Source organism: Schistocerca serialis, chromosome 9, assembly GCF_023864345.2.
Source record: "Schistocerca serialis cubense isolate TAMUIC-IGC-003099 chromosome 9, iqSchSeri2.2, whole genome shotgun sequence".
Taxonomy (NCBI): Eukaryota; Metazoa; Arthropoda; class Insecta; order Orthoptera; family Acrididae; genus Schistocerca; species Schistocerca serialis.
The window spans coordinates 42,577,664-42,596,434 of record NC_064646.1 but is presented as its reverse complement, the minus strand read 5'-3'; the positions used below and the strand labels follow the sequence as shown (position 1 = coordinate 42,596,434).

Here is an 18,771-nt window from a genome sequence, read left to right as displayed (position 1 = left end):
TCTTAGGGCGTGCTGAAGAGACAGACTGGAGATCTTCTCGATTGTTTGATCCATCCACCTGCTCACTGATTTCCCCCTCGGCCTCATCCACTCGATCTTTGCCTCCACGATTATTTTTTCTAGATTTTCTCATTCTCTATTCACAACACGGACAAGGAAGTGTAGAAATTTTTAGTTGACGCAAGAAGGAATGAGATACTGAGTTGCTCTGTAAGTAACACGTTAGTTCTTCTTTCGTGCCATTTTATGCGGAACACCCTCCGCGAGGACCAAACCTCAAATAGGTCAATACGCTGCTTGTCGCTGGCCTTGAGGGTCCACATTTCGCAAAGAAGCCCGATCTCTGGGCAGTTCGTTACCACTCTGCCCCGTGAGACCTAGGTGAGCTGCTAAATAACTAGTCGCCGTGTTCATATCTCGTCTCCACAAACTCCCGAGTCGCAGACGGCTGAACCGGGATAGATAAAAGAGTGCAAACATTCACTTCCTTTAATCCACCTGTGAGTAGTACCTGTGAGTTGTACCTGTGCTCTTCGATCAGTTGTCACGAGTTTGGACTTGCTGAGATTGATGTGTAATGCAGTAACGTTCTTTAGGTTTTTTAGCAACCCAGCTAGTTCATCTTCACTGCTGGTGTCGACGTTGTCGGTATTTATTCCACCGTTTGCGACACCTTACGTCCAACCATCGAAAGATTTTCTAATGAAATGTTTGGTATAGATGTCGTACAGTTGGGGGGATCGGATACAACACTGTCTGATGCCTTTGGGCAAGTCATAGTTCCAGCACGTGTCTTCACAGGTGCAAGGCGATTGTTGTGTAGACGTGTCATCAGCGAAATCAAGTGTGGTGGTACATGAATTCTACAAACAACTGCCTTGTAATACTGCAGTATTACAGCCATTCAGTGACAACTTCAACCATCAACTTTTCTCCGATGATCTCTCAGGTTTTCTTCCGTGATGGAAGATTAATGGCGTCGTTTCGGGTGATCTCCCGTGTCGTTCGTTCCGATTCTCCAACAGTGTGGTTGTAGTTCTGGCAGTGAGTACGTGTAACAGCAAAACTCTCTCCATCTGTTGGAGACAGCTGGCTCAGTCGTCAAAATATTGTGCAGAAAAATGCAGAAAAATGGAAACTACAACCCGAAACAACACCGTTGAATTTTGCATCAGCTTACTCCATTCTTCGCTTGGCATATCGGCTCTGTAGGCGTCAAGCAACGGTAGCGGAGGCAGTAACAGCAATTTTACTTTGGTCTTCGTAAGAGGTACATCTACACCTACATTTATACTCCGCAAGCCACCCAACGGTGCGTGGCGGAGGGCACTTTACCTGCCACTGTCATTACCTCCCTTTCCTGTTCCAGTCGCGTATGGTTCGCGGGAAGAACGACTGTCTGAAAGCCTCCGTGCGCGCTCGAATCTCTCTAATTTTACATTCGTGATCTGCTCGGGAGGTATAAGTAGGGGGAAGCAATATATTCGACACCTCATCCAGAAACGCACCCTCTCGAAACCTGGACAGCAAGCTACACCGCGATGCAGAGCGCCTCTCTTGCAGAGTCGGCCACCTGAGTTTATTAAACATCTCCGTAACGCTATCACGGTTACCAAATAACCCGGTGACGAAACGCGCCGCTCTTCTTTGGATCTTCTCCATCTCTTCTGTCAACCCGACCTGGTGCGGATCCCACACTAGTGAGCAATACTCAAGTATAGGTTGAACGAGTGTTTTGTAAGCCACCTCCTTTGTTGATGGACTACATTTTCTAAGGACTCTCCCAATGAATCTCAATCTGGCACCCGCCTTACCAATAATTAATTTTATATGATCATTCCACTTCAAATCGTTCCGTACGCATACTCCCAGATATTTTACAGAAGTAACTGCTACCAGTGTTTGTTCCGCTATCATATAATCATACAATAAAGGATCCTTCTTTCTATGTATTCGCAATACATTACATTTGTCTATGTTAAGGGTCAGTTGCTACTCCATGCACCAAGTGCCTATCCGCTGCAGATCTTCCTGCATTTCGCCACAAATTTTCTAATGCTGCAACTTCTCTGTATACTACAGCATACTGTAAAGTCAGTAAAGGTGTTTCCTGCTTTAGTTACGGTATTTGGCACATACGAGGGGACTTCAAAGAGGAAGGTACACGTTATTACGGCAGGCCAAGTAACTTTTTTTCTTATTGCCGCGCTACACTTCAAAGTAATGCAGATACATTACAGTATTTTTCAAAATAGTCACCGAGTCTCCGTGAGCAACGGCTGGTGCGTTCTACCAGTCGTTCAGTTCCTCGACGACAGGAATCGAGCTCCTGGTCACGGAGTCGCTCGAGAGCTGCTGTGTGGCCGATTAACACCACCCGCGTCTGTGTGGACTTGTCCAGATTGTTGGCGCCATTCAACTACAGCTGCAGGCGGCATTGGCATTTGCTCATGTACTGCCAGAATCTGTGTCCATTCCAGGCGTTTCGCCCCCAACATTCGTACTGTACCGCCTGCTTTACGTCTGGAGTACGTTTACGCCTCCAGTTGCCGGGCCGTTCCTTTCTCACTCCGTGACGCCCCTGTTATCCGAACCGCAGCGGAACTGTGTCCGCGGGAAACCCAGAAGATGTTGTCTCCTTTGGCAATGCGGACCTCTTGTTGCGCAGTGGTCATAGCGTGGGGCGACACGTGTGAGTTACTGTCTGAAGTCCGTAAGTATGTCGCTGTACCGCGTAGGAATTTTCGCTCGACGGAAGATCCACTAGCTGGTACAGCACTACGTGCGGTGACGGTACTTTTTTTTCACCAGCTGCTTATTTTCTATGACCCACCGTCTAATCTCTTATGGCGGGTCTATGTTGCCACTTAGCCGCTGTGACTGGGTCCGGGGTCTGGAGTGACTGAGAGTGACACCACACCGGCTCCCGTCCCCACCCACACCGTTGCCCGTGTCCCGCCACGTGGAGGCGGGCTCTATTTGTTTACGTCCATTTGATATCTTTTTTGTGCAGCATTAGAAAAACTTATAACTAATACAAAATCAAGTGAGATATTAATAAACAAAACTAAATTAAATATTTAGAAAAAAGGAAGGAAGAGAATTGAATAGAGAAGAGATAGGTTTAATATTGCCCGTCACCTGGTTGTGGGCGGCGGCCCGGGTCTTGGAATGACCCTCAAGACGCTGGCCGTCGCTCACCATGCCTTTACCATCTACCATCCTAAAAACTAACTTAACCAGAAGAGATTAGGGTACGTTAAAGCTAGAAACTAAGACCTCCATGTCCAGCGTGCTAAACTATTTACGATATACAATAGAGAGGTAACTGATTTTGTGCTTGGCCCAAAGTCGCTAATGAAAGGGTTCTTGTGGTAATAGTAACAAAGGTAATGACGCTAACGGTTTGTGTTGAGCCTACAAGGCTCCTAGTAGAGTATATCAGGCGCAAGCACCTCCCGGCCTCGCCGACAACACGACCTGAACGGTGGTTTTCCCCGATCCACCATAGGTATCCGTCGGGTTGGGCTCAAAAGAGAGGAACCACCTTCCATCCAGGCCGTGTGCCGCCTCTTACCAGGAGGCGTAGGTCCCTTGAAGATGTACCTAGCTTTAAGCTCTTATTAGACATGGGGGTGCTGTTAACTATTTACATATAAGGTGGAATCTGTTTTTAGGATTGTGTGTGACATGTGCACCTCTTGTCGGCTGTTCCAGACTGTTCTTTGAAGTGGACTTGGTTGACACTGTGGATCATCCGCGCTGGACGCTTCAATATCTGTGTTGGTGCCCTGGTCTGTATCTGTTTCTTCTTCATCACTCGTGGTGCTAATCATATCTGTGTCCCCCTGGGCATCGTGATGTCTGTTTGGACCGACTTGCCTTCGGTAGGGTCTGTTGCGCACGTATTCTATTTGTTGGATCTTCGAGATTTCGTCAGTTAGTTTGTTGAGTTCAGTCCACCTTTCCGGGTCGCGTATTATGGCGTGTAGTTCGTTCTGTGTGTTCAGGCGATTTATGTGTACTGTGTGTCTTGTGTTCGTGCGTTGTCCGCAGAAGAAGACAGTATGTTCAGGGGAACCTTCTTCCCCGCATGTGCATCTATCAGTCTGCTGCAGACTCACGCGGTACAGGTGCGTGGGATAAGGGCCATGTCCTGTGATGAAATGTACCATACCGCGGCTGGGGTCGATATGTTTTAGTTTCAGTCTTTCCCGGAATGCAGGGAAGAAGTTGTACACACGGCGGCCCTTATCGCTGTTGGCCCATTCGCTCTGCCAAGTATCCACTCGCCATGCTCTGAGTTGGCGTGTTGTCTCAATCGGTACACCAGTTATCTGCCGAACCTGGTCTATTCTCCCCATCCTAAGCCAGTACATTGCTGCGCGGTACCTGATGGTGATATCTATGGGGAAGATTCCCATGACGACACATAGTGCGTCATTTGATGTTGTGTTGAATGCCCCTGTTAGTCGAAGTAGAACACTTCTTTGTCCTCGACGTACAATGGTTCTGTTGGTTGAGAGATTTAACCTGTGGGCCCACGTACTGGCAGCAAAGCATAGTACTGACTCGAAGAGAGCGCAATGGTATGTTCGTGTCACTGACAGGGGTAGTCTGAATTGTTCCGAATTTAGCCTAGCCAGTTTGTGTAGTATCTTTTCTGCTTTGTTTGTGCATATTCGCATGTGTTCGTGGAAGTTCAATCGTTCATCAATGTATATTCCTAGATCGCGTGTGACAGCTAATCTTTTTATGTTTGTGTCCCCGATTTTGACTATTGGGTTCCTGCGCAGGATACCCTTTAGCAATGTATAAGTTGTTTTGTTTCCTGCTATCTTTCATTTATTATCTGCGTACCATTGGGTTATTGTCCGAAGTGTTCCATTGGCTCTTTCTTCTAGCTGGGGACGGTTGTTTGCTGAAACTACGACGAGTAGATCATCAGCATAAGCGACAACTCCATCTGTCAAGATGTGCTCCTCTAGTAACTGTAAGCAGCGATTCTATAACTATGTCCCAAAAGATGGGGCCGCAGATCGACCCTTGTGGACAGCCTTTTGTAATTTGTTTAGCCACTTTCTGGATGTCCATTTGCCAAACGACCGTTCTGTCTCTGCAATAGTCCATGAAACTATTATACAGAGACTTCGGTATCTGCAAGTGTCTGAGCCTCTTGAACAAGGCCGGCCACCAGAGGTCGTCGAAGGCACATGAGATGTCTATCATAATTGCAAGTGTGTGTTTGGAGGATGCGCTGCTGGCAGTACCGCCTAGTGAACTGCACGCACGCAACTGCGACGCCCCCGGCAGACGCCGTGCTCGACATGTAGCCGCGCCGTCTTTTGCAGGGCTTCGCACACAGCCTGCGAGGAGGCGTCGGCGGGCGGCACCTGGGCAGCATCGAGATGCCGGCGGGAGTGGGGGCGGCCGCCAGGGGGCAGGCCGGGGGCGGCGGCGTGGGCGGCGCGGGGCGGCGGGCGCGCAGCCGCCTCCACTGGTGCCGCCCCCTGCACTTCCTCAGCCCCCCGGGGCCCGTCGTGGCGCTCGTGTCGTTCCCCGGCAGCGGCAACACCTGGCTTCGTTACCTGCTGCAGCAGGCCACAGGTGAGCGCAGGGCAGCCACCTTCACGCACTGCGCAATGTCGACTGCCGAGGCCTACAAATCATTCCAGAGTTCTACCCACCCTACCTCTTCCACTCCAAATAACGGCTGCAGACACTCCCTTCCCCGCATAACTGCAACTCTACCATCGTGATACAGTCTCCTACCCTCCACAATACACTATCTTCCCCGCATATTAGTTGCTCTCCTATCACAGCTGCATCACAGTTTGTTTTAAATGTATTATTGTTTTCCTCAAAGGCTGCAGTGCAGTCTGAGGGTATGTGAACAACACATAAATAAAAAAAAACAGAAAGAACAGTTAAGTGGAAGTTCTAACAACCCTACCACAACAAAGGTCAAAAATTAATTATGATTGTAGTGTTGCTCACGCTGCTAAATATTGCATTTTCGGGCAACAACAAAGTTATATTATGTGGCAGGTGTCATTAGAGCACAGTTAATAAAGTCATTTCATGAAATAATGGATAAACTAGGTACTCAAAAAATGGTTCAAATGGCTCTGAGCACTATGGGACTCAACATCTGTGGTCATAAGTCCCCTAGAACTTTGAACTACTTAAACCTAACTAACCTAAGGACATCACACACATCCATGCCCGAGGCAGGTTTAGAACCTGCGACCGTAGCGGTCACGCGGTTCCAGACTGAAGCGCCTTTAACCGCACGGCCACACCGGCCGGCAAACTAGGTACTCATCTTTTCGTATTTCCCACGCTGGTCTCGTTGTGAACTCATGGGTCAATCGTCGAAAATCTAGGTAGTGATGATTCCTAACTCGGATGCAAAGAGGCCTAGGTGTTATTCTGCGATGTTCAGAAGTTTTATAGATGTGTTTCATAAACCATTCTTGAAGATTAAACTTTTGCAAGTTAGGACAATGGTGATGTAAAAAAGTAATCAGCACTCCGAATTTAAGTTACACTTCTTTTTTATTACTGTTGTTGCAACATCACTTCACAATATAAAATATACTTGAAAATATCTTCCTCACTGTTAAAGTTCACATTTCATAAACTGACTACAATTTGCGTCCTTTCAACATGACGACCAAGACTTGACTCTCTAACAACTGCTTACGCGACCAAAAATCAGACTTACAAGTACGTCAAAGATCATAGTGACAAAAGAAAGAATACACATAAGAATAATATCATTGCAATATAAACATATCGATGTATCAAAGTACCTCTACATTAATGATATCAAATCTGAATGTTGTCACAGAAATATGTTAATTATTTTACAGAAACACAGTAGAATATTGCTGGTATCGAGAGGTTGAGGTGAGGTGCCGCAATGGTTACGTAATTCAAGTACCATTACAAGGTTCATATGAGTATCAAAGCTAGTCTCGTACCAGACTCGCCATGTGAAAAACCCTCGAACGAAGGGGACACGTGTCCCCAATCGACGACAAAGGGCCGAACGTCTCCACCGTCAATGACAACGAACCCCTTGAATGCGAGCTCGCTAAATGCCGTTGATGTTTACGGCATTCGGCGCCCCACATGTCGTCCGCCATGCAACCACAACATTGGCTGCTAATGGCAACCAAGGGCGCGAGTGGAGATATCCAGTGGTGAGCACATCCTGAGGCTACGTGGCGTAGTTGAGCTGCTTAGTCGACGAATGACTCACACCAGGCTTACAGTGCTAATGGTGTTGACACAAAGCAGAGCAATGGCAACGATAAACAGCTGCCGAAGTTGAGATTTCGTCAGAAACGATCCCAAGGAATTTCGCAGAGGGAAAGAAGTGGCAGATGAAATGTTAGCGTTTGTGCACGGTGAGACAGTGGAATGTGTGCGCTCGGCTGTGCGGGCAATGTACACTCTTTGACATAAAACTTGACCGGCGGCCGGCCGCTTCAGAGGCTAAGTCCGCGCCGATCGCGACATGGGACAAAAAAACTGGCCAACTCGCTAATTCTCTAAGTCCGGTTATCTGCACAATCTGGCAACACTGTAGACTGCGGCACTTCCTGGAGGAAAACTTGTCCCATGATAGAGAAACTCTAGTCTGATTACGCCTGTGGTCTAGCGGTAGCGTGCGTTGTTTCTGTTCATAATGTCAGTGGATCGAGAGCAGCTGGCATAAAATATTTTTATAGCCTCTTCTGTCTGAATGCTGAAGACGTGAATGTAATGGTAGCGCAGATTCAATCTATTTCGGTTTGTGACACACCGATATCAAAATTTTATCCAGTAACGATTTTGCGGCAGATTTCCTGCAGACTGTCCTCCTCTGGACGCCGTATGCGGCAAAGCTCCGGGATCCATTTGCTGGCTACTGGCAGCGGCCGTGGCGACAGCAGCGGCGCTGCACTCCCCCGTTCTTTATCGAAAGCGCCTGCTACCGCTCATCGCTTTTGATGATTTAAAACGCTTTATTATTAAATGTTGCTCCACAGAAAATTTCTACAATTTCCATTCACGCTCAAAAGCAACGGAGACAGACGCCCTGATTAGTAGGCGGGTATTATATTACATTAATCGGCAAGAGCTGAGTATGGCTCGAAATTAATTTTATAGACTGGGACGAAATTAAACCACCTCACTACATTCGATGAATTTATTAATACTTCATACCTCGTTTCTTTTCCTTTCAAACTCAATTATTTGTGCAACTTTTGGTCAATGTTTGGATGTTTTCGTCAAGCCAGAGTGAGCGTCTGTGGTGTAAAGCGTATTACAGTTCTTGTTTCATTCCTTATGGTAAGTCTATGCGATAAACTGTGTGAATACCTTGCAATGCATGCTCTGTAGCAGTGCAGGAACACTGCACATTTGGAGTTCCATGTATGGGTTCATGAAGTATTTATTGTTGATCGGGAGTGATAGTTAAGGTCATCAGATTTAAACCAGAAAAATTTGTCGTTTTGAAGGTTTCAGAGAACGGAAAGGAATTGCTAACGCCGGTGTTAGAAAACGTCTACAGTTAAACGCTATTGCAAAAATTTAGAAGAAGGGAACTACATTAATGAACATGTGCACTTCATAAACAACCTTCTGACATGTTAGACCTATATGACGAACAAAGCTCAAATTTATATCGTTGACAGTCGGTTTGAATCTTTTCAGGGTCTATTTTACAGTGAAGCACCTTGGAATTCGCAAAGCAGAAATCCATGATATTAACTTAATTTACTAAGTCGAAATCGGACGAAGATTGTTTAAAGGCATTCTTCAGATTTCGCATAAGAAATTTTTACTAGCAGTTTGCAACTCCATTAATTAAAATGGAAAATAAAAAGTTGTACTCAGCGGCTTCTACCGTGATTCGAACTGCTATGTCTTATAGTACAAGCACTGCAACGCACAAGGGAACCTCTGAGCTAACGACACACTGGCGGCCAGAGGCGGAATATAGTCACTGCGATGTTGCCTGAGCCTCAAAACGCAACCTTAAACACACGAACAGAGGAGGTGGAGATTACTGTTTTAACGTCCCGTCGACAACGATGTCATTAGAGACGGAGCACAAGCTCGGATTAGGGAAGGATGGGGAAGGAAATCGGCCGTGCCCTTCCTAAGGAACCATCCCGACATTTGCCTGAAGCGATTTAGGGAAATCATTGAAAACCTAAACCAGGATGGCCGGGCGCGGGATTGCACCGTCGTCCTCCCGAATGCACACACAAACAGGTGTTACTTATGTGAAGAACGCCGTTCTTGGAGTCCAGAAATTAAATATACTTTCTAATTGTGTCATCTTGCAGTGGATTATATCGTACGAGTCTTCGATGTGGAAAACGAATGTCAAGTGAATTTAGCGAGGTAACGCCGACCTACACCCGGGAGTAAATGCACTATCAGAGTGTTGACAAATACTTGCTACGACGCTGCCATTTCTAGGCTCTCTGACGAGGCAGCTCTTCAGCGAAATGCTTGCCGTGATTCTCCGATACGGTTCTTCAGAGTGGAGACGCGCGCGCACGTTTGGTTTTTATGCGGCGTTCTCCCCTGATGGTTTCTGACGTCGCCTTCTGGGCTATGTATACATATGAGACATTCAATTATCATTAATCCAGAATGATACAAGTTTCAGCTTCCGGCGTGGAAGAAGGCTGTTGACGCCGACATTATATCATTTCAACGTAGGGAAAGCAAAACGGATCATTCAATGTTTCTCATTCAACATAAAGCATGTGAGATAATTTTCCGTAACGTTCATAATCATCTAAAAATACAAAAGAAGTAAAAATACACCGGAAGCTTATTCGAATTGAATATAACGCTTTGCACCTCGATGTCGAATTTGTCCACTTGCAATCTTTTGCAGCATACACATAGAATGTCATGATTACCACGAGAATGAAGAAATATGTTGGTAAGGATGGAAGCAAGAAGAGACGCAGTCAACAAATATTCTATTCCTCATGGCATTCATTTCATTTGACACGTAAGAAGAGGTAAAGCGGGAATTTACTTTCGTTAACACGAAAGATATGCCGCACATATGGATAACGAGGAAGTCTGCGTCTTCATACGTTTCCTCCTTGAAATCTGTGTGCTCTATTATATACTAAGTAGCCCGATCATTGTTTCAGTAATGTTACCCTCTTGTTTGACCCCGTAACGATGAACAGATTCCAAATGCATGTCTCCCTTCCTGAGTTGTTTTTTGTGTTTTATTGCTTGGAATTCCTGAAGCAGACCACTGTGCCTTCCCCCCTCGTGGGTTAGGTCTCAAAACTAAACCGCTTTGTATCCAATGGCATAATTTATTCAGACAGCATCAGCATAAGACTATCAAACAAAGCCTTCCATTTACAGTTGCAGCACTCTAACCAGCACTGACCAAAGTGTAATCCACGGTCATGGTCCTAAATTACCAGCTGTCTGCTACTGTGGCAAAGTCCGTACTACACTGTCGATTCCGCAGCACCATTTTATCTGGTAACACTGTGTAGTTGCACAGTTGTGCTACCAGGTCTGTCCTCACACTGTCAACTTTATGTATCTCACTTCTCCTGTAGCGTAGATCACGAGGAGCCGAAGTAAATGAGTGTATTCTGCATGACGTAACATTCAGTATTCCCTTCTTTCATAGCCACTCTTCATGTGCATCGATACCAAATAGGAATGCGAAAACTCTTGCGAGTGAGAGAATGACAATAACAATCGTAACAAGAACAAGCAAATAATGAATGATGTTTATTCCAACGCAGAACGAGAATGGCTTTAAATATAAAAATCTGTATCTATATCTATATCCATATCTACTGATCTTTGACTTGGCACAATGCAAATATATTCTTAGCATTTAGTTACTGAATTTAGTTCTGGATGTTTGCAGAGAAAAGGAAAAGTCGGTACTTCTCGCTAGTGTAATATAATGTGAACCAGCAACTACCCTTTCCTTAGAACACGACTCAAGCAGGTCCTCAAGTAGGTAGCAAGGCACTGTTGCATTCTGTTCCCTGACATTGCTCTGATGACGGTTAATGCAGATAGTTCCGATTATGAAATACAAAACGTATTGCAGGTTAGTTCCTAGGATAGTAACATTAAATTTGTGTTGTAGACGGCACATGAACGTGACGACTATCCATATTACTCATCAATATAAAAAGACAATATTTAGGGAATTTAGCAGGATTACTCAAAATGAATTCTGAAATTGGGTGACTGACTGCACAGGTGCTAAACGTCGTCAAGAGTATACGATGTCCTAATCGCATTAGGAATATGAAGATCGTCTTCGACAGCTCGCAACTTTCACATTGCTATCTCCACCCTACTCCAGACAGCCCTCGGTGGAGTTGCACGACGTTGCCGATGTTATGGAAGGCCTTCAAACGACAACAGACCACATATTGAAAAATACAAGCGAATTCTCTTGCAGCGTAAGCTTATTGTAACTAATCTAAAAATTATTGGAGAGGAAAATTGTCCTATTCAAAAAAAGTAAAATGTTACACACTGTTGACGTCAAACGGACATTATCTATGTCCTGTCTTGTGTCCTACTCATCTATAATATCAAGTGTACTATGAAAATGATTATATATGATGGATGATAGGGTAATGCATTGATACCAGATGGTGGGGGCCGGCCGGTGTGGCCGTGCGGTTCTAGGCGCTTCAGTCTGGAACCGCGTGACCGCTACGGTCGCAGGTTCGAATCCTGCCTCGGGCATGGATGTGAGTGATGTCCTTAGGTTAGTTAGGTTTAAGTAGTTCTAAGTTCTAGGGGACTGATGACCTTAGAAGTTAAGTCCCATAGTGCTCAGAGCCATTTGAACCATTTGAACTATTTAAGACAAAATGACATTAAAAATTAAAGTTATTCACGAGCAGCTAGTTGAGAATATGTATGAACATTAAATGACACGACGAACTGAAATAATATGACGAAGAGTTCAGCGCTCACTGGGAATAGAGCCCCACACATATTGTTGTTAACTACACACAAAGAGACGTCAGCTACCGAATTTTTCTCCACCAGCTGCTCAGAATAGCATCTTGAACTTACAGTCATCTCGCAAATAGTTCTTTGTCTCACTGGGAGTTAAAAACGTCAGATATCGTTAGTGTTGACAACGAATGAAAATACATTAAAAATCAAAATTATTATCCACCAGCAGATAGGTGTTCTCATGATAGAGCTTGATAATACATAATTAAATCTTTAGTGCCCGGCCAGGATTCGATCCCATTCACGCGTAATATGTGAAGGTGTTGAGGAATCTGCAGTTTTGAACAAACAACAAATTGTAGCCGAGCTGTATTGCCACGAAGGGATCAAATTCCGCGTTAAGGGCGGTCTGAGTTGCATTCCCAGTTTAGAACCAATTTTATCGACATACAGAAGCTCAAATAAAAGATGGAATAAGTGTCCTGTGACCATACATAGCGTTTGTGTCGTCACTTGAAATAAATAACTAGTATAAGAAAGGTTACTGGTGATAGAGTTTCTACATGTCGCCACTCCAGACTTTATTGTGGTTCAACCTACCGCCTACTTGGTAAAGAAGGAATATCATCTTTAATGTGAATTTTCAGACCACGCAGCCATTATATCTCCTCACTTGGTGTAGCCAGGAGAGAATGGAATCTGTCTCTCCCTATCTAAAATCATTGACGGAAGTGGGAATCGAACCCAGACCATAGGTATAACAACCTACCATCCGTCCAACAGACCACGAAATCCTCTTCTCTGCGAGTCATTTTTCTATCGTAACGCAGTTGCGCCACACTGGATGAGAATTCTGACACACAGGCTTCCTGTAGTAATTTGCAGCATGTTCAGTTAATTCATTTACTTGGTTGACCGAATCACCATGAACTAGCTGCCTCGGCTACCCAGTGCATACATTCGACTATTTTGTAATCACAGAAATAAAATCACGTAACTGCCACCTACACACAACTGCCAACAGTGTAGGATGCAGAAGTTTAAATAGGAAGTGTTCCTTTCCACTTGAGCTATTCTATTGCGCTATCTGTTACTAGAAAACGTCGTTCAGTCCAAAAGAAAAGCTGTAACTGTTTGTCTCTCAGAAGTCAAGACCTGGCCATATGCATAATCTCACAGTGCTGTGGAATCCAAAAGTTCTGGAGGAATAGTTACCGAGCTCTGGAGCTGCTGTAGCTACGTGTCAGCTTGTAGCATAGATAAGATGTCGCGAGTTCGAATACATTCAGTGCTACATTTTTTAAAACGCAATTCTGATCTCTGCTGAAGGTATCAATCTAATGGAACTTTGAACATAATTCCCTTCACTTCTCAACCCAAAGTAGTCGCATGTGGAAAAAGGGCTAACTACTGTGACATTTTGTTCTATTCAGGTTTAATAGACAGCAGGCAGCAGATGCATCTCGAAGATGTGCAGGGAGAGCGCATCGTGCCATAATATGTCAGAAAAGTATTTTCTATATTAGCCGTCGTGTGGTAGTGATATTTTATTCTTCTTCAAACTTTGTTTGACAGCTTTAACTCAGAACAAGTTTTCTACATGCATGTAATCAATAAACTGCATGTGCATTGTCAGACTGTCATAGGTAACATCTGAGAATTCGCATATATCGTTGATGATTAATTTCTCTCTCATGTTTACTATTGTTGTAACAACACTAAAGGAGACCTTACGAAAATTGTGCACTGTATTATAAGAAATGAAATAAAACTAACCATGGTAACCTTACGACGAAAGTATCTGTAAACAAGCATGCCTCTATCGACACGAATTAGTAAAATACTACTCACTTAGATTTTGATTGGGTCTGTGTTTAATTGGTATGCTGTGTCATACTCAAGAGGTATGCAAATGTGGCATTTCATAAATATAGTTACGTATTCCTAGAAACCCAAAATTCGCTTGTCAGCAGCGGAAAGAGGCCTTACCTGTTGTGCAGCATTGTAAGTTTTTCAACATTGCACTATGAGCTGAAAGCATTTTCTTGCGATTTCCTTATTGATGTTTGATCTGACTGCTTGTAGCTCTTTCACAGAAGGGATAAAAACGTTACAGTCAGTGAGACTGGAACTGCGAACCGTAACAGACGCTTTTTCACAGCTCAGCACGTTACCACAGAGCTGGCGAGGAGGTATGGGTCTTAGCTTCCTATTACGAGGGCAATAGTAACTAGAACTCGTAAACCGCTATTTGAATGTCGAGATTAGTTGCGGTTTCCACCTGCAACGACTCTCCTGGGCTGGAAACCGTAAATTTTCAATCTTTTGTTACCCTGCAAGCGATAATAACTCGGATTATTCAATGGAAATGACAGGTAAAATCAAGTGAACTTTGAGGCTTAATTCCGTGCACACCAGGAAGTAACTCGTCGATCGCAGAGTTGCCAAACATACGTTGCCTTGTTGCCAAATCTCAGTTACAGTACCAGCAGGAAGAAGACGAACCGATGTGATCCTATAGCGGTCTGGGAAGTGACCATAGCTGGTGTCTCCAAGTCACGGCTGCTACGGCCTGGAATACGTAATGCGTCTGATTCGCTTTCTGTAACTAGGTTTAGGGACTGGAGCGTAGTTACTAATAATACTCAGAACTGACTGCAAACTGAGCATCATAAATCAGTAACTCTCATTGTTGTTTTTATATTTCTTTCGTAAGTGTACTCAAAACTAAGAAAGTCATTCACAGGCGTTTTCGTGCCTCGCCGATAGTCGAGCACAACATACAAATAAAAATAAAAAAGAATGTGTGTGTGTGTGTGTTTGTGAGAGAGAGAGAGAGAGAGAGAAATAAAAAGCAATGAGAGAGAGTGTAAAAAATTGTTGTAAAGAAATTGAATCATGGTATTTAAAGAACTTTTTCATTAAAATGACACGTTCCACATCATTACGAAATGTCGTATTCGTGATCTATTGAACAAGAGGTAATCTAATGTAATCTAATCTAATCTAATCTAATCACATCATATTGATGATTAGCCATGAAGAGTCATGAATTACCGAAATTTTGGCCAATACCAGTAACCAAATGTAAACTTGAAAATAAAAGACGACAATTTTTGTAATAAACCGTGACTCCTATCAAGACCCTTTCGTCCCTGTTATCGAACCACGAAAGATGTCTGATATACCTCCATTCTGAAGTAACAAAGTGTGCATGCATTTAAAGATGAAGTGCCTGATGTGAAGTTCTGTGACGGAGATACGAACCCAACACGTAATCCGATTGTTAACTAAGAAAAATCAAATGTTACGTATCGGTTTTTCTTACGAGCCGCTAGGTGTCTCAATCTAAAATAAGGATACAAACTTTTGTGACTAAGCGACAATCGAACTGCACACCTACCGTGCATCCACGAATATAGCTTAAGTTTCAGTTGCTTACTCATGAACAGTAAGATGTGTGCGTGTTTGACCAGAAATAACGACACCTGTTGCCATTGTTGGAAACACGTGAACAGACATTGAAATTGCGCCTTAATTTTCACTAGCAGGTGGGTGTGCACTTGATAAAGCTAGAAATGAAATTATGAATATTTTTGTACTGGATCAGGTTTCAGACCCACATACTTACCTTTGGAGGAGACCTAGAGAAGATTGCAGTCTTGGGAAAAGGAACGAAATGACTGAACTATACTGTGTCGAGAGATTCAGATCCTCGAAAGAGGAGATACGAATTCGAATCACAGTCCAGCACCAAATTTTTAAACGTCTCTAGTTCAATCAAGTACAAGTAAAATAAGAGCCCTGTCCCTTTAAACGGCTATCGGTTCATCAAATAAAATAAAATTTTCTAATGTAAGTAAGCTTACTGGCGACTGTATTTCTGTGTACCATGACTTCCGCTGTGTCATTTCCCAACGTAAACCGGCTCTGCCCAGTTGGTAATGAAGGAACGTGATGTTTAATGCGGATTCTGGATTATAACGTCTTTCTCTTGAGGTTACCAGAGGTAAAATAAATCTGTTTGTGCCTCTTAAAAGTAAATGCCTGAACCCACGCATTGCACCTGTGATAGCTCGTTCCACCATACCATTGTGGCCACATTACCCAGCCCCAAGAGTGTGCTGTAACGGATGATGTGCTTAGCTTACAAAATTAGTCACGGTGGAAAAAATGCGAGTCTATTAAATGGTCGAGTAGAAGCAAGCTTCTGACGCAGAGATTATGCTATTCTCATGTCATCAGGATGTAAAGACTCTTCTAGGCATCATAGGCTGGATGTGAAGCCATTTTGATTTTTCACAAATTCAGCAAATTTCTTAGTTCGAGAAAATCCACTGGGAAGTGTGAAGTTGCCGGATAATTCGATTATTACTGTTATTATTAATATAATTTTATTCATACCACTGCTGTAACACAAGTGCTTGAACATCATTTAATGCCTTTTGGTCACTATAGATGTAGTTTCCCATGAACAGGTTCTTTCCCTGTCTACGGAATCCTTTTCATGTTAATATCAAACACCAGCAATTACTCGTAGATTACTTTAAAACTAAAGTAACTGACGAAGACGTTACTTGGTAACAAAAACGCACTGCCTTTCTTCACTTACTTTCGCCTAGAAATGGCTATCGAGTACTGACAAACCAAAAAGCAAGAGATCTTACTGGCTTCCGATATACGTTGCTGTTAGTTCTTCCACATGATTTGGTCGACATGACCTGTTTCAAGTTGTGTATGACAGACAGTGTTTTAGAAAATCTATTGTTTCCCTTTGAAATAAACAGAAGTATTTTCATTCTAAGCTGCCCAAGTACAAAATTTTCGCAATATTAGTTCAAATTTAATATTCGCTTCTATAATGTAGGAAAGTATTTCACAGTCGCAAAACTCGCATCCGAAACGTTGACCTTACACTTAGTCGCTGACCATAAATTCTAGCTCAGAGTGACACCAGTTTAAATAACCTAATGTAGTGAAGACTGTTTGCCAGTGCTCTTTCTCACCGGAAAATACGCAATTCACTCATTTGGCTCCATAAGTACACTGTAACAGTAATTTCTGTGTGAAATTTGTCAGTAAGCTTTTGCCTTCCAACCGGCAAAATACGGCAGAGCACGGCCGGTAAACAATTCACAAACCACGATTTAGTGCCAATAAGACGATTTCTTTAAACATTGTCGAAGCTGAGGGAATTTAGTTTCTGCTTAAATCGTCTTAAGCAGCAACAATCACAGATATCTCAAATAGGAAAAAGCTGAATATCCAGGTACGAAGGTTGTAAAACAAACTTCCCACAGTTTGTGTCAGGTTGATCTTTTCGTCTGATAACACTGCTTAAGTATTTTGTCTAAGAGGTATCACAAGTAGTATCCTTGTAGCTGTGGGAATCATTGGTTGAAAACGAGTTTAACACCAATGGGTACAGTGCTGCTAAATTTTCACAATTACTATCAACCTAAGTCTGAGTTCATCCACAAACTGAGGCACATTTATAATATTGGAGCTAGACTGTGTATCCTTGTCTTTCTTGAGTGGTCATTGGAAGGCGTTTACACACACGTATACAATACTATGAATACTTCGAACGCTATGGTTAACGTTGCTCTCATAAACTACTTTTTTTTTTAATTCTTCTGGGTCTTCAGCGTGCAATATGTGTTGTAGATACAGTCTCAGACCAAAAAATTGACCGCCGAGTCGTTCACGTAAGGTGGACAATACAGTCGTGCTCCTCTCAGAATTCTATGTCTGGCAATATGCTCGATCTAGCAACATGTAGACTGCGGCACTTCCCAGAGGAAGTCTTGACTCCAGTCTTAGTACATTACTCTTGACTACGACCGTAGTCTTGAGGTAAAACGCGAGACCAGCTAATATGATATTGTAGATTCGCTTGAATTACACTCATAGCTTCAGCACCGAGAGGAAAGGGGCGATAAATATTTTGTCGATATGTGCTTTCGGTCGCCAGACGTCATATTAGCTGCTCTCGCGTTTTACCTGAAGACTACGGTCGTGTTCCAGCAGCGGTTTGAATAAAATGATAGTAATAATAACAGTAATAATCGAATTATCCGGCAACTTCACACTTCCCAGTGGATTTTCTCGAACTAAGAAATTTGCTGAATTTGTGAAAAATCAAAATGGCTTCACATCCAGCCTATGATGCCTAGAAGAGTCTTTACATCCTGATGACATGAGAATAGCATAATCTCTGCGTCAGAAGCTTGCTTCTACTCGACCATTTAATAGACTCGCATTTTTTCCACCGTGACTAATTTTGTAAGCTAAGCACATCATCCGTTACAGCACACTTTTGGGGCTGGGTAATGTGGCCACAATGGTATGGTGGAACGAGCTATCACAGGTGCAATGCGTGGGTTCAGGCATTTACTTTTAAGAGGCACAAACAGATTTATTTTACCTCTGGTAACCTCAAGAGAAAGACGTTATAATCCAGAATCCGCATTAAACATCACGTTCCTTCATTACCAACTGGGCAGAGCCGGTTTACGTTGGGAAATGACACAGCGGAAGTCATGGTACACAGAAATACAGTCGCCAGTAAGCTTACTTACATTAGAAAATTTTATTTTATTTGATGAACCGATAGCCATTTAAAGGGATAGGGCTCTTATTTTACTTGTACTTGATTGAACTAGAGACGTTTAAAAATTTGGTGCTGGACTGTGATTCGAATTCGTATCTCCTCTTTCGAGGATCTGAATCTCTCGGAACAGTATAGTTCAGTCATTTCGTTCCTTTTCCCAAGACTGCAAT

The 18,771-nt window shown here is 43.4% G+C and overlaps 1 protein-coding gene across 1 annotated transcript in view; it reads left to right on the top strand.

Moving 5' to 3' along the window:
- The window catches only part of LOC126418818 (WSCD family member AAEL009094-like), a 139,748-nt gene that overhangs the window by 34,664 nt on the left and 86,313 nt on the right, over positions 1 to 18,771 (top strand). Inside the window, exon 5 of the mRNA XM_050085762.1 lies at positions 5,409 to 5,607. Within this exon, the coding sequence (XP_049941719.1) occupies positions 5,409 to 5,607 (199 nt within the window). The remainder of the gene's footprint in view (positions 1 to 5,408; positions 5,608 to 18,771) is intronic.